This window comes from Loxodonta africana, chromosome 9 (assembly GCF_030014295.1).
Source record: "Loxodonta africana isolate mLoxAfr1 chromosome 9, mLoxAfr1.hap2, whole genome shotgun sequence".
NCBI lineage: Eukaryota > Metazoa > Chordata > Mammalia > Proboscidea > Elephantidae > Loxodonta > Loxodonta africana.
Window position 1 is genome coordinate 111,275,821 of NC_087350.1, and position 17,265 is coordinate 111,293,085.

At 38.0% G+C, this 17,265-nt stretch overlaps 1 protein-coding gene across 9 annotated transcripts in view; it reads right to left on the reverse strand.

Annotated features, from left to right (window-relative positions):
• RIC1 (RIC1 homolog, RAB6A GEF complex partner 1) overlaps positions 1-17,265 on the reverse strand; it is a 135,918-nt gene that overhangs the window by 92,992 nt on the left and 25,661 nt on the right. For 7 of the 9 annotated variants that reach the window (XR_010322868.1, XR_010322867.1, XM_064290534.1 and 4 more), the window contains one exon: positions 283-362. The exons of 1 other annotated variant lie outside the window; for it this stretch is intronic. Coding sequence is in view for 5 of the 8 variants with exons in the window: in XM_064290534.1 (XP_064146604.1) it covers positions 283-362 (80 nt within the window). In the remaining 3 variants the exon portion in view is untranslated. Of the gene's footprint in view, positions 1-282; positions 363-17,265 lie in introns of those variants that run through there. One more of the 9 variants, XM_023545282.2, reaches the window with a different exon arrangement.

Here is a 17,265-nt window from a genome sequence, read left to right on the forward strand (position 1 = left end):
GTCCTCCCTAATAAAGACTTGGAAACTCTAGACTCTGGAGTATGTTTACAGTCATTTTGAATATATCCAAGAAGGAATATAGTACCTTCATCCAAGATTACAAGACATATTTAATGACAGAACTCTTAATTCAAGAAATAACTATAAAGACTTAGTAATTTTTAAACAATTTATTTGGAAATGCTGGGTTAGCTTTATTTTAATCACTTCAGACAACCCAAAACTATGTTTTTCTGAATGTAAAATATACTAATATTAAAAGAATGATAGACAACAACTTACTTGGGATAGACAGGTTCATAAAGGTACTTGTCCCCTCTTGTAGATATAATGTGAAAAAACAAGATGTAGCCATTTGCTGTCTGAAAAAGATAAATTTTGTTAACCATGAATTAAAGGGTAAGGGTCTAAATATAATCCTGAATTCTAATTTTATATATTCTCAGCTGAAAAAAGTTTACTCTTAAGAATCTTTCTTTGGAGAACTGTGGTCTAATATCCAAATAAAACTGACCTTTTTTTTGTTTTGTTTTAATATGACCCATCTTGAAAAGAAAGGTTTTTATAGATTCATAAATATTTCATAAACATACAATAATAGTTTATATTATAGAAATTATTCAGGAATTGTATTATTCAATAATAAAGCAATGATTCTTTTGAAAAAACTTAAAAATAGACCCTTTTCAAGGTTTTAAGGCAACAATGCCACCAAATAGTAACAATATGATAAAATGCTTGACTCTAAAGTTTATGAAGTATAACTTCAGAATAACATATTTCATATTTCAAAATCAACCAGATTCTGATTTACTACAAAACACAGCCTGAGACTTGGAAAACAGCAAACCTTCAATTTCCAAAAATTCATCAGCTAGCTCTTTTTTCTAACGAAAACGAAGTATTTTAAAAATATAAATTAGTATTAAAAACAAACATATGGTCATGGCACACATCTATGACTTGCGAAGCTCCAACAACCATTTTATATTTATACAAATATAGAAAATACTAAGCTGTTTCTAACTAAACATTTTCAGGCAAAACACAATGAAATAGCAAATGTTTTGCTATTTCAGACTAATACTGAATTCCTATCATTTTAAAGGCTGGTGGGCATTTACCCAAAGTAGAACTGAGGGAAACTGAAGAAATTACCCAAGGTTTCAAATTTCTTTCCAGTACTGGTTTCCTGTTTTTCACTTAAGGAATGACAGAGAAAATACTCACTGAACTTCACAGCAAAGCCAGGGTTGTTTTTGTGATCTATAAAGTTCACTATTTTAGGTGTTCAACATGTTGGGATACAAAAGAAAAATGCTAAGATTCTTCAGATAAGGCCACCTTTGTAATTCTTCATGTGCAATTTTATGTTCTCATAAATAATATGGAGAGTACAGAATCAAAAGGAAAATGGCTTCAAATCAAACCATATCAAAGTTACATGGACAGCATCACCCCTATACGGAGTAGTGACTGTTTATAATTTTAAAGCTCTACTGTTACCTTACATGGGCTTGAAAAGTAAAATAATATGGCTTAGTAATTAGACCAACAACATTAGCATATAAAAGCTGTCCTGAATATCAATTACTCGGGTCAAATGTCCAAAATTTCAGAGTATCAAATGCTAACTAACAATATACTCAGAATTTCAACAAATGCTTAGAAGACTACGATGTTAGGGAAACTATAGTATCATTTTGCACCAGCATTTACAAATTCATATATACAGTATGCTAGATGAAATTACAGGTAATGACTTGATTTACTACTTGCATATTCTGTGTCAATCCTATTTACTAGTAATGTAATACTTTACTTGTTATTAAATGCTATATACTTCCAGATCTCAATGACTATTTACCACAGACATGAACATCAGTGATTTTGTCTTCGAGCCATTTTTTAAGTTTAATAATAAATGACCATCTTTAAAAAGTAGTATTTTAATGTAACTATATCAAATCTGTCACTATACAAAATATTATGATGGCCTTTCCCTTTCCACCCCTAATATACTGCAAATACTGTCTATAACTACTGCTTAATCTGTAGACAGCAATTCTAATACCTTAAAGACACACCGCCCACATTCATTCTCCCTGCAAAACTAAATTTATTTGTTTTAATAAATGAAAGACCAAAAATAAAGAATCTAAAAGGCTCTATTTCCTGTTTTCATCCCATATTTTAATTATAATTTTTTTCTTTCTCCAAGGCAAACTATCAGATTATGTGACTAATCACAGAAACCCAACAATTTCTAAAAGAATCTTAAATGACAAGTCTACATGTCCCTTCCTCATGTATATCCATGAATTCATGAATTGGGGTCACAGATACATAGCCACTCAGAACAAAAAGAACTAGAAACAAACTAACAAACAAAGGACATTAATAAGGCATCCAAAATTCACTGAGAGGTATAAATATAAACATGATTTTTTTCCAACAGTAAATGTAATAATGGTAGATTTGAAAGGCATTCAAACTATCTCAGCAAATTCAACATTTAAAAAGAAGAGGTGAACTCTGCAGATGATGGTAGTTGTTGATGATGTTGTTACCGCTTATGTGTATTTTGCTTTGTTTTGGCATTTGAGATGTTTTCCCTGTTACCCAAAACTATATTTTGAAAATTATTTTATGATTAATGCATAACACACATACTGTAAATAGTAATTTGCTATAAACAGTAAGAATTTAAGTTCAACATGTGACATATACAATCTGTAAGCAGCAATCCCAACATCGTCCTCTGCCATTATCCAAAGCTTCTATCCCAGATGAAATTCACCAGAATTCCAAGTCATACTAAATTTCTTCTTTCGGATACATTCATTTTTATTATGTATAATAACATAGGCTAGATTTATACATCTGGCTCCAACAACCTGATGATACATTACAAAGATTCCCATACTAATTTATAGATAAGAACTTGATACGTGAAACTTACCTTCTATTCCAACATACCGTCATGTTAGGCTTCAAATAAAGCTGAAATAACAGACCAGCACTTTGATATTCTAAACAGTGATCTGTAAAATGGTGTATTCTGATTTTTAATTTTATTATATTCATTATTTAAACACTGGAATAATATACATAATAATGAATAAATCACTAAAAAACAAACCACCTCAAGATAAAAACTGAACATTTTTTGTGCCATAATCCAGACTTTGTACGTACTTGCTGTCAAGTTGATTCCAACTCACAGCAACCCTACAGGACAGAGCAGAACTGCACCACGGGGTTTCCAAGGCTGTACTCTTTACAGAAACAGAGTGCCACATCTTTCTCCTGTGGAGTGGGCAGTGGGGTTTGAACCACTGAGCTTTTGGTTAGCGGCGAGCGCCTAACCACTGCGCCACCAGGGCTCCTTACATAAATATGAATATATTTAAACAGGAAATTATAAATACAGTTGTAAATCACACATAAACTCTCAAAACTAGGTCATGACTAATTCTGACATAAGATGTTGTTGTTAGGTGCCATTGAGTCGTTCACGACTCATAGCGACCCTATTTACAGCAGAACAAAACACCGCCTAGTCCTGTGCCATCCTCACAATCATTGTTATGCTTGAGCCCATTGTTGCAGCCACTGTGTCAGTCCATCTCATTGAGGGCTTTCCTCTTTTTTGCTGACCATCTATTTTATCAAGCATGATGCCCTTCTTCAGGGACTGGTCCCTCCTGATAACGTGTCCACAGTATGTGAGATGCAGTCTTGCCATACTTGCTTCTAAGGAGCAATCTGGTTGTACTTCTTCCTAGATAGATTTGTTTGTTCTTTTGGCAGTCCATGGTACATTCAATATTCTTCACCAACACCACAATTTAAAGGCGTCAATTCTTCTTCAGTCTTCCTTATTCACTGTCCAGCTTTCACATGCATATGAGATGACTGAAAACACCACAGCCTAGGTCAGGCACACCTTAGTCTTCAAGGTGACATCTTTATTTTTCAACACTTTAATTTAAATGAGGTCTTTTGCAGCAGATTTGCCCAATGCAATGAATCTTCTGACTTCTTGACTGCTGCTTCCATGGCTGTTGATTGTGGATCCGGGTAAAATAAAATCCTTGACAACTTCAATCTTTTCTCCGTTTATCATGATGTGAATTATTGGTCCAGTTGTGAGGACTTTTGTTTTCTTTATGTTGAGGTGCAATCCATACTGAAGGCTGTGGTCTTTGATCTTCGTCAGTAAGTGTTTCAAGTCCTCTTCACTTTCGGAAAGCAAGGTCATGTCATCTGCTTAACACAGGTTGTTAATGAGTCTTCCTCCATCTTGATGCCCCTATGAAGTTATTCTTGATAAGAGTCCAGCTTCTCAAATTATCTGCTCGGCATACAGACTGAATAGGTATGGTGAAAGGATACAACCCTGACACACATCTTACCTGACTTTAAAACATGCAGTATCCCCTTGTTCTGTCTGAACGACTGTCTCTTGATCTATGTATAGGCTCCTCATGAGCACAAGTAAGTGCCCTTGAATTCCCACTCTCTGCAATGTCATCCATAACTTGTTATGATCCACACAGTCAAACGCCTTTGCATAGTTAATAAGACACAGATAAACATCTTCTGGTATTTTCGGCTTTCAGCCAGGATCCATCTGACACCAGCAATGATATCCCTGGTTCCATGTCTTCTTCTGAATCTGGCTTGAATTTCTGGCAGTTCCTGCTGATATACTGCTATAGCCGCTTTTGAATGATCTTCAGTAAAATTTTACTTGTGTGATATTAATGATATTGTTCGATAATTTCTACATTTGGATGGATCACCTTTCTTGGGAAGGCATAAATATAGATGTCTTCCAGTTGATTGGCCAGGAAGCTGTCTTCCAAATTTCTTGGCATAGACAAGTGAGTACTTCTAGTGTTGCATCTGTTTGCTGAAACATCTCAATTGATATTGCATCGATTCCTGAAGCCTTGGTTTTTTCCAATGCCTTCAGAGCAGCTTGGACTTCTTCCTTCAGTACCACTGGATCCTGATCATATGCTACCTCCTGAAATGGTTGAACGTTGACCAATTCTTTTTGGTATAGTGACTCAGTGTATTCCTTTCATCTTCTTTTGACGGCTCCTGCATCATTTAATATTTTCCCCATAGAATCGCCTTCACTATTGTAACTTGAGGCTTGAATTTTTTCTTTAGTTCTTTAAGCCTGGGAAATGCTGAGCATGCTCTTCCTGTTTGGTTTTCTATCTCCAGCTCTTTGTACGTGTCATTAGAATACTTTACTTTGTCTTCTCCAGCCACCCTTTGAAATCTTCTGTTTACCTCTTTGACTTCATCATTTCTTCCTTTCGCTTTAGCTACTTGATGTTCAAGAACAAGTTCCAGAGTCTCTTCTGACAACCATTTTGGTCTCTTCTTTCCTTCCTGTCTTTTTAATGACCTCTTCCTTTCTTCATGTATGATGTCCTTCCACAGCTCATCAGATCTTCAGTCATAAGTGTTCAACACATCAAATCTATTCTTGAGATGGTCTCTAAATTCAGGTGGGATATATTCAAAGTCATACTTTGGCTCTCGTGGAGTTGTTCTAATTTCAGGTGGGATATATTCAAAGCCATACTTTGGCTCTCATGGAGTTGTTCTAATTTTCTTCAGTTTCAAGTTGAACTTGCATAGAACAACTGATGGTCTGTTCTGTAGTCGGTCCATGGCCTCGTTCTGACTGATGATATTGAGCTTTTCCATTGTCTTTCCACAGATAGTTGATTTGATTCCTGTGTATTCCATCTGGTGAGGTCCATGTGTACAGTCACCATTTAAGTCATTGAAAAAAGGTATTTGCAATAAGAAGTCGTTGGCCTGGCAAAATTCTATCCTGTGATCTTTGGCATTGTCACTATCACCAAGGCCGTGTTTTCCAACTACCAATCCTTCTTTTTTGTTTCCAAGTTTCGCATTTCAATCACCAGTAATTATCAATGCATCCTGACTGCATGTTTGATCCCTTTCAGACTGCAGAAGTTGGTAAAAAAACTTCAATTTCCTCATCTTTGGCCTTAGTGGTTGGTGCATAAACTTGAATAATAGTTGTATTAACTGGTCTTCCTTGTAGGCATATGGATATTATCCTATCACTAACAGCGCTGTACTTCAGGATAGATCTTGAAATGTTCTTTTTGACACTGAATGAATGTAACACTAGCAGTGCATGGGTGGTTCAGTAGTAGAATTCTCGCCTGCTATTGGGTGGTTTGGTAGTAGAATTCTCTCCTGCTATTGTGTGGTTCGGAAACCCTGGTGGCATAGTGGTTAAGTGCTATGGCTGTTAACCAAAAGGTCAGTAGTTTGAATCTGCCAGGCGCTCCTTGGAAACTCTGTGGGGCAGTTCTACTCTGTCCTATAGGGTCACTATGAATCGGAATCAACTCGACGGCACTGGGTTTGTTTTCTTTTTTTTTATATACTAGTAACTTAAAGTTAACTTCTGGATTCTAAGAAGACGGAAGACCTGAGCCTGCACCCTTAACCTCTTCCTCCACCTCTCAGGAGAATACCAAAAAATGTGTTGGCTGAGCCTGGAGTATGTTTTCAGAGGCATCAAGACCTCGTGAGTTCTCCCGAGGGACGGAATAGGTACTGAGGGGACCAGAGGGAGGGGAAGGTTAGCTTTGCTATTCCTTGAGGCACTGGGCCAAAACCTGGGATTTAAAAGCTCCCTAAGTGAGCTAAAAAAAACTGAATCCTATGACTTCCCCCAGAAAAGGGCTGAGGGTGTCTGCTCCCACAAGTGGACATTGGCAGGGCTACCCCGCTAACCTCAGCAGATGTAGAATAGGGGTTGCACTGTGAGCTGAATTACTCTCAGAACTTAAGGTCTGATAAAGCCTTCAGGTTAGGGCTCTTCCTCTCAGAGACACTGCCTGAGAGTAGGGGAGGCTTGCCCTCAGCCTCGGGAGAGAACAAGAGTTTGTGAGCTGGTCTGCCCCTGCAAACTACCGTTTTACACAACATCTGTTTTGCATTGCCAGAGAGACCGGAACGAAAGCTATACCTCTGTGGTGGCTAACAGGGCACAGCAAAGAAAAATACTACTTATTAAAGGAGCTCAGTAATTCAGTGATGGAAAACCAAACTATTAAACAGGTAAAATATGTGTCTCCTACTGATGAGTCACGTGGAAGAGATGGAAGAATGTAAATAAGGAAAAGGTATTAAAAAGTTTCAAGAAGAAGAAATTAGAAGATAAGCAGGACTTTTCAGAGCTCAAAACATCTCTAACAGAAAAAACCCAGCAGATGAACTGACGAAGAATAATCCTTTCTGGGAACTGAGCCTTCTGTTTCAGAAGATTAAATGGCAATGATCTCACGACAGAAAATCAGTACTGAAAAGATAAAAAAAAAACTAGGAAGACAAATTCAGGAGGTTTGCAAATATTAAGTTACAGAAAAAAATGTGCACAGGGCAGAACAAGTATTAGTTCAGGAAATAATAAAAGAAACCTCCCTGGGGGTGCGGGGGGAGGACAACTTAACAAAAAAAGATACATACCTACAAACAATATGCAGAAATTACTGAATTTCAATCATAAAGAGAAAAATCATTCAGGGAAAAAGAATAGGTTGCCTGCACAGGAAAGATGAGCAGATCAGCACTAGATTTCTCATGAGTGACACTGGAAACTAAAGGATATTAGAACATTTGTCTTAGTTATCTAGTGCTGCTGTAACAGATATATCACAAGTAGATGGCTTTAACAAACAGAAGTTTATTCTCTCACAGTTCAGGAAGCTGTAAGTCCGAATTCAAGGTGCCAGCTCTAGCGGGAGGCTTTCTTTCTCTGTCAGTTCTGGGGAAGAGTCCTTGTCTTCAATCTTCCCTGGGTCTAGGAGCTTCTCAGCACAGGAACCCCGGGTCCAAAGGATTCGCTCTGCTCCTGGTGCCGCTTTCTTGGTGGTATGAGGTCCTACTGTCTCTCTGTTCACTTCTCTCTTTTATATCTCAAAAGAGACTGACTCGAGATACAGTCTAATCCTATAGATTGAGTCCTGCCTCATTAACATACTGCCTCTAATCCTGCCTCATTAACATCAAGACGTAGGCTTTACAACACAGGAAAATCGTATCACGTGACAAAATGGTGGACAATCACACAATACTGGGAATTATGGCCTAGCCAAGTAGAGACACATTTTTGGGGGACAAAAGTCAATCCTTAACAACACCCTATGGCTAAAAAAAAAAAAAAAGAACCTCTATATAAGAATCCCATACCTAGACAGGATATCCCTTATCAGGGTTAAAGAACGGTATGCTCAGTTATTCTTTTAACATGTGACCACCTGCCATGTGTTAGAAAATGCTCTTGGCATTGGCGCTACAGGAAAGAGGACAAGCAAGCAAACATGGAACAAACATTCTACGTTTGTGGGAAACATATGACAGACAATAAACAATGTTTAAAGTTTAGATAAGAAAAAAATAAACAGTGTGATGACCATACCATCCATATTAGGTATCTGAAATACTTATGGACAACAATTATCATTAATAGTTAATATTCACTATTAATAGTAAAGAGCTCACACAAAAGACAATCCTATTGAAAAATGGATAAAAATGGGCAACCGGGAGATGAAGAAGTGCAAACAACCAAAAAAAAAAAAAAAAAAAAAAGATGCCAAACTTCACTGCAATGAAACAAACAAAAAACAAACCCACTGCTGTTGAGTTGATTCCGACTCATAGTGACCCTATAGGACAGAGCAGAACTACCCCATGGGGTTTCCAAGGGGTGGCTGGTGGATTCGAACTGCCAATCTTTTGGTTAGCAGCTGTAGCTCTTAACCACTGTGCCATGGGGTTTCCAAAAATGGGCATTAAAATGACCATTTTCACCAATCTGATATAGGCATAAATGTCTATCAACAGGAATCCTAAGAACACTTACAGTGACACTGGGAACTGACAGAATTTTTCTGAAAAGTAATTTGGCAACATTTATTAAAACAAATACACATATACCCTTTGCCGCAGCAATCCTACTTAGGAGAAAATAACTAACAACAATATATTAACATGACCGTGGAGAAGTGGAAGGAAACACAAGGTGTTAAAACTGGTTACTAATGTGCATGCATTTTATCTCTTCAACTTGAGGGCAAGGATAACTTTGTCTACCCTTTTCGGTTTCTAGCAGTATAGTACACAAGGTAGCCACTGGGTTAGTGATCAGTTAACGTGGAACAGTTCAACAGAGACCCATGCTCCTCTATGAGAACTCATTTCAACTCAGTCATAAACTTTTCTAAATCAAATCTGCAATTGACAGTTTTATAATGCCAGAAGGTAATATCCAGAGAAAAATTAAATAAGTTTTTTTTTAATTATATTATTCTGCACATATTTTGTAATCTCTCATAATCCATCCCTTTTCTTCCAGTCATATATATCAGAGATCTAATAAAAATATCTACTATGGAGAGGATTATCACACTTAAAGTACTAACCTAAACTTTAAGAGATACTTTGTTTTACAGTGTTCTTCATTTCAGAATGTAACTACATGAGTAGCTAAAATTTTATTTCTAAAATTGGCAACCATAACTTATTTACTGCCACTGCATGTAAGAATTAGAATTTCTATACCAAAATAAGCCTATTGACTGTCCAGAAGAGCTGAGCAGGAAAAATAAAATGCAGCTGAAGTACTTACCTTATTGGGTTTTTAATGAGACCACTACAAAAAAGAGTATTCCTCACACCATTTAAAACAAACTCTAGCTCTTTTTTGCTGGTAACTGCACATAATCTAGAGAGCATTTTCCTTTTAGGGCCCTTTCACTCTGTCCCTAAATTTCAACCAGGATCTCCAACACCTGAAACCAAATCCAGATATTCCTATCTTCTTTCATAAACTTGGTGGATCCACCCAGTCATCTAAGTTAGAAATCAGTCACTTAAATTATTCATGCTCACTCATCCTTTACATGCAGTTAGTCTGAAAATTTTGCCACTTTTCTATGACTATTCCAAAGGAAGAGTTTGGTTAAACCAGGGTTTGTGTAGAACAAGAATGAAGAAATAATACCAGAGAAGCAATGAAGTACAGTTCTATAGATTAAAAGATCTTAAATGCAAGGCTTCTTATTTTGGACTTTATGATGTAGGACAAAAAAAAAAAAAAAGGGTCAGTAAATTTTTTCCACATGTGCTTGAAAATATTAAAAAAGTAATAAATATTTTAGGCTTTACAGGCCTACAGGCAAAATCAAGATTATGTAGGTAATTAATAAGAAAGAAAATAAATTTCCATAAATTTTTGTGACAAAATTCTAAATATAATTGTAATGACAACTGAGTATAATTTTTTGATAATACAGGTCTAAAGAGAATGGAACTCTTTTTTATAAGGGTAACATTTTTGCTTAGTTGAGGTTCAAAGTTAGTGTTCCCTACCATAAAATTGAATACAAAATTTCATCCGTTAATGCTAGTTTGTAATGAAACCTTACATATTTTACATTTGAAAATGACTTTTCGGTGGCGGGGCCAAGATGGCGGACTAGGTAGACGCTACCTCGGATCCCTCTTCCAACAAAGACTCGGAAAAACAAGTGAATCGATCACATACATAACAATCTACGAACCCTGAACAACAAACACAGATTTAGAGATGGAAAACGAACAAATACGGGGAAGCAGCAATTGTTTTCAGAGCCTGGAGCCAGCGTCCCAGTCAGGCAACCTTTGGCGCCCGATTTAGGGCAGAGCCCAGGGGAGCTGACGGCGCAAACAAGGGGCGCAGCCCTACCCCCCTGAACTCACCCCGGGAGCGGGCCCAGCCCGTCCGCGGGGGCAGCGTGGCGACGCAGCCGGTGGGAGAAGTTCCCGGGAGGAAGTGACTGGTCTTGGAGCTGGGAGAGTAGCGTCCCAGCCGGGGAATCTTGCTGCCGGGCTTTTGACTATGCGCTGTCACGGAACAAGCACGGAGAGCTGCTCCACTCCCCTGAACTAACCCCGGGAGGGGGCCCAGCCAGTCCGCGGAAGTGGCACGACTACGCGGCGGGCAGGAGGAGAAGTCCCCGGGAGGCAGTGACTGATTTTGGAGCCGGGAGGGCAGCGTCCCAGCCGGGGAATCTTGCCACCGAGCATTTGACTGGGCACTGTCACTGCGCAAGCACAGAGAGCTGCTCCACTCCCCTGAACTAACCCCGGGAGGGGGCCCACCCAGTTCGCGGGGGCAGTGCGGTGACACGGCTGGCGGGACAAGAAGTCCCCAGGAGGCAGCGACTGATTTTGGAGTCGGGAGACCACCCTCCCAGCAGGGGAACCTTGACGTTGGGCGTGGGACTGGCAGCAGAGGATCTGACCGCAGCTTCAGTGGGCCAGATCCCCAGGGGCAATCTCCACACAGCCAGCACACATAGGCAACACGCCCCTCGGGAATCTCAGATAAAATAATCATTCCAAGCAAGACAAGCAACTCTGGCTATATTCTGAGGTGCTACTCTCCTATCTCTCTGATCCCTCACCCACCCTCCCCAGGCAGCTTCATTAACATTGGAATTTCCTGAGCCAGAGGGAGAATGGCTCCGGCTCCGCGGCGGCTTTGCTTCCCGCCCCCCCCCTTTTCTTTTTCTTTTGGTCTTTTCCTAACTCTCTCTTCCGACCTGAGAGAAGGAAACAAAAAACCCAGGGACCAAAAATCTACCCCTAATTGGACTAAAAACACAGAACCAGCTACAGCCAAGCATATATGATCCAAATCTCAGACTTTTCATCCTTACAGGGAACAAGGTGGCGGTTATAATCCAAAGGCAGTTCTGATAGGGATCTGACTGCATTTTTTTTTACCAGATTTTCTGGAAAAACTAGTCTCCCAGTGATGGCTCAGAGAAAGCAGTCCATATCAAACCACATAAAGAAGCAGACCATGACAGCTTCTCCAACCCCCCAAACAAAAGAGTCAAAATCTTTCCCAAATGAAGATACAATCCTGGAATTATCAGATACAGAACATAAAAAACTAACTTACAGAATGCTTCAAGACATCAGAAACGAAATAAGACAAACTGCAGAAAAAGCCAAGGAACACACTGATAAAAGAGTAGAACTCAAAAAGATTATTCAAGAACATAGTGGAAAAATAAATAAGTTGCAAGAATCCATAGAGACAGCATGTAGAAATCCAAAAGATTAACAATAAAATAACAGAATTAGACAACGCAATAGGAAGTCAGAGGAGCAGACTCGAGCAATTAGAATGCAGACTGGGACATCTGGAGGACCAGGGAATTAACACCAACATAGCTGAAAAAAAATCAGATAAAAGAATTTAAAAAAATGAAGAAACCCTAAGAATCATGTGGGACTCTATCAAGAAGGATAACTTGCGGGTGATTGGAGTCCCAGAACAGGGAGCGGGGACAGAAAACACAGAGAAAATAGTTGAAGATCTCCTGACACAAAACTTCCCTGACACCATGAAAGACGAAAGGATATCTATCCAAGATGCTCATTGAACCCCATTTAAGATTGATCCAAAAAGAAAAACACCAAGACATATTATCATCAAACTCGCCAAAACCAAAGATAAACAGAAAATTTTAAAAGCAGCCAGGGAGAAAAGAAAGGTTTCCTTCAAGGGAGAATCAATAAGTTCAGACTACTCAGCAGAAACCGTGCAGGCAAGAAGGGAATGGGACGACAGATATAGAGCACTGAAGGAGAAAAACTGCCAGCCAAGGATCATATATCCAACAAAACTCTCTCTGAAATATGAATGTGAAATTAAGATATTTACAGATAAACACAAGTTTAGAGAATTTGCACAAACCAAACCAAAGCTACAAGAAATACTAAAGGATAGTTTGGTCAGAAAACCAATAACATCAGATACCAGCACAACACAAGGTCACAAAACAGAACATCCTGATATCAACTCAAATAGGGAAATCACAAAAACAAATTAAGATTAATTAAAAAAAAAATGCTCACAACAGGGAATCACTGAAGTCAATATGTAAAAGATCACAATAATCAAAAAGAGGGACTAAATACAGGAGGCATAAAACTGCCATATGGAGAGTGATACAAGGCGACATAGAACAATACAAGTTAGGTTTTTACTTAGAAAAATAGGGGTCAATAATAAGGTAACCACAAAGAGGTATAACAACTCCATAACTCGAGATAAAAGCCAAGAAAAACGTAACGATTCAACAAACATAAAGTCAAACACTACGAAAATGAGGATCTCACAATTTACTAAGAAAAACGTCTCATCACAAAAAAGTATGTGGAAAAATGAAACTGTCAACAACACACATAAAAAGGCATCAAAATGACAACACTAAACACTTATTTATCTATAATTACGATGAATGTAAATGGACTAAATGCACCAATAAAGAGACAGAGAATCTTGGACTGGATAAAGAAACACGATCCGTCTATATGCTGCCTACAAGAGACACACCTTAGACTTAGAGACACAAACAAAATAAAACTCAAAGGATGGAAAAAAATATATCAAGCAAACAATAAGCAAAAAAGAAGAGGAGTAGCAATATTAATTTCTGACAAAATAGACTTTAGACTTAAATCCACCACAAAGGATAAAAAGGACACTACATAATGATAAAAGGGACAATTGATCAGGAAGACATAACCATATTAAATATTTATGCACCCAATGACAGGGCTGCAAGATACATAAATCAAATTTTAACAGAAATGAAAAGTGAGATAGACACCTCCACAATTATAGTAGGTGACTTCAACACACCACTTTCGGAGAAGGACAGGACATCCAGTAAGAAGCTCAGTAGAGACACGGAAGACCTAATTAAAACAATCAACCAACTTGACCTCATTGACTTATACAGAACTCTCCACCCAACTGCTGCAAAGTATACTTTTTTCTCTAGCGCACATGGAACATTCTCTAGAATAGACCACATATTAGGTCACAAAACAAACCTGTGCAAAATCGAAATATTACAACGCATCTTTTCAGACCACAAGGCAATAAAACTAGAAATCAATAACAGAAAAACTAGGGAAAAGAAATCAAATACTTGGAAACTGAACAATACCCTCCTGAAAAAAGACTGGGTTATAGAAGACATCAAGGAGGGAATAAGGAAATTCATAGAATGCAACAAGAATGAAAATACTTCCTATCAAAACCTCTGGGACACAGCAAAAGCAGTGCTCAGAGGCCAATTTATATCGATAAATGCACACATACAAAAAGAAGAAAGAGCCAAAATCAGAGAACTGTCCCTACAACTTGAACAAACAGAAAGTGAGCAACAAAAGAATCCATCAGGCACCAGAAGAAAACAAATAATAAAAATTAGAGCTGAACTAAATGAATTAGAGAACAGAAAAACAATTGAAAGAATTAACAAAGCCAAAAGCTGGTTCTTTGAAAAAATTAACAGAATTGATAAACCACTGGCTAGACTGACTAAAGAAATACAGGAAAGAAAACAAATAACCCGAATAAGAAATGAGAAGGACCACATCACAACAGAACCAAATGAAATTAAAAGAATCATATCAGATTATTATGAAAAATTGTACTCGAACAAATTTGCAAACCTAGAAGAAATGGATGAATTCCTGGAAAAACACTACCTACCTAAACTAACACATTCAGAAGTAGAACAACTAAACAGACCCATAACAAAAAAAGAGATTGAAACGGTAATCAAAAAACTCCCAACAAAAAAAAGCCCTGGCCCGGATGGCTTCACTGCAGAGTTCTACCAAATTTTCAGAGAAGAGTTAACACCACTACTACTGAAGGTATTTCAAAGCATAGAAAATGACGGAATACTACCCAACTCATTCTATGAAGCCACCATCTCCCTTACACCAAAACCAGGTAAAGACATTACAAAAAAAGAAAATTACAGACCTATATCCCTCATGAACATAGATGCAAAAATCCTCAACAAAATTCTAGCCAATAGAATTCAACAACATATCAAAAAAATAATTCACCACGATCAAGTGGGACTTATACCAGGTATGCAAGGCTGGTTTAATATTAGAAAAACCATTAATGTAATCCACCACATAAATAAAACAGAAGAGAAAAACCACATGATCTTATCAATTGATGCAGAAAAGGCATTTGACAAAGTCCAACACCCATTTATGATAAAAACTCTCACCAAAATAGGAATTGAAGGAAAATTCCTCAACAAGGGCATCTATGCAAAGCCAACAGCCAACATCACTCTAAATGGAGAGAACCTGAAAGCATTTCCCCTGAGAACGGGAACCAGACAAAGATGCCCTTTATCACCGCTCTTATTCAACATCGTGCTAGAAGTCCTAGCCACGGCAATTAGGCTAGACAAAGAAATAAAGGGCATCCGGATTGGCAAGGAGGAAGTAAAATTATCTCTATTTGCAGATGACATGATCTTATACACAGAAAACCCTAAGGAATCCTCCAGAAAACTACTGAAACTAAGGGTTTGGCAGAGTCTCAGGTAATAAAATAAACATACAAAAATCACTTGGATTCCTCTATATCAACAAAAAGAACATCGAAGAGGAAATAACCAAATCAATACCATTCACAGTAGCCCCCAAGAAGATAAAATACCTAGGAATAAATTTTACCAAGGATGTAAAAGACCTATACAAAGAAAACTACAAAACTCTACAACAAGAAATTCAAAAGGACTTACTTAAGTGGAAAAACATACCTTGCTCATGGATAGGAAGACTTAACATAGCAAAAATGTCTATTCTACCAAAAGCCATCTATACATACAATGCACTTCCGATCCAAATTCCAATGTCATTTTTTAAGGTGACAGAGAAACAAATCACCAATTTCATATGGAAGGGAAAGAAGCCCCGGATAAGCAAAGCATTACTGAAAAAGAAGAAGAAAGTGGGAGGCCTCACCCTACCTGATTTCAGAAGATATTATACAGGCCACAGTAGTCAAAACAGCCTGGTACTGGTACAACAACAGGCACATAGACCAATGGAACAGAATTGAGAACCCAGATATAAATCCATCCACGTATGAGCAGCTGATATTTGACAAAGGACCAGAGTCAGTTAATTGGGGAAAAGATAGTCTTTTTAACAAATGGTGCTGGCATAACTGGATATCCATTTGCAAAAAAATGAAACAGGACCCATACCTCACACCATGCACAAAAACTAACTCCAAGTGGATCAAAGACCTAAACATAAAGACTAAAACGATAAAGATCATGGAAGAAAAAATAGGGACAACCCTAGGAGCCCTAATACAAGGCATAAACAGAATACAAAACATCACCAAAAATGACGAAGAGAAACCCGATAACTGGGAGCTCCTAAAAATCAAACACCTATGCTCATCTAAAGACTTCACCAAAAGAGTAAAAAGACCACCTACAGATTGGGAAAGAATTTTCAGCTATGACATCTCCGACCAGCGCCTGATCTCTAAAATCTACATGATTCTGTCAAAACTCAACCACAAAAAGACAAACAACCCAGTCAAGAAGTGGGCAAAGGATATGAACACACACTTCACTAAAGAAGATATTCAGGGAGCTAACAGATACATGAGAAAATGCTCTCGATCATTAGCCATTAGAGAAATGCAGATTAAAACTATGATGAGATTCCATCTCACTCCAAAAAGGCGGGCATTAATCCAAAAAACACAAAATAATAAATGTTGGAGAGGCTGTGGAGAGATTGGAATTCTTATACACTGCTGGTGGGAATGTAAAATGGTACAACCACTTTGGAAATCTATCTGGCGTTATCTTAAACAGTTAGAAATAGAACTACCATAAAACCCAGAAATCCCACTCCTCGGAATATACCCTAGAGAAACAAGAGCCTCCACACAAACAGATATATGCACACCCATGTTTATTGCAGCTCTGTTTACAATAGCAAAAAGCTGGAAGCAACCAAGGTGTCCATCTACAGATGAATGGGTAAATAAATTGTGGTATATTCACACAATGGAATACTACGCATCGATAAAGAACAGTGACGAATCTGTGAAACATTTCATAACATGGAGGAACCTGGAAGGCATTATGCTGAGCGAAATCAGTCAGAGGCAAAAGGACAAATATTGTATAAGACCACTATTATAAGATCTTGAGAAATAGTATAAACTGAGAAGAACACATACTTTTGTGGTTACAAGCGGGGGAGGGAGGGAGGGAGAGGGTTTTTTATTGATTAATTAGCTAAAAAGAACTGCTTTAGGTGAAGGAAGGACAACACTCA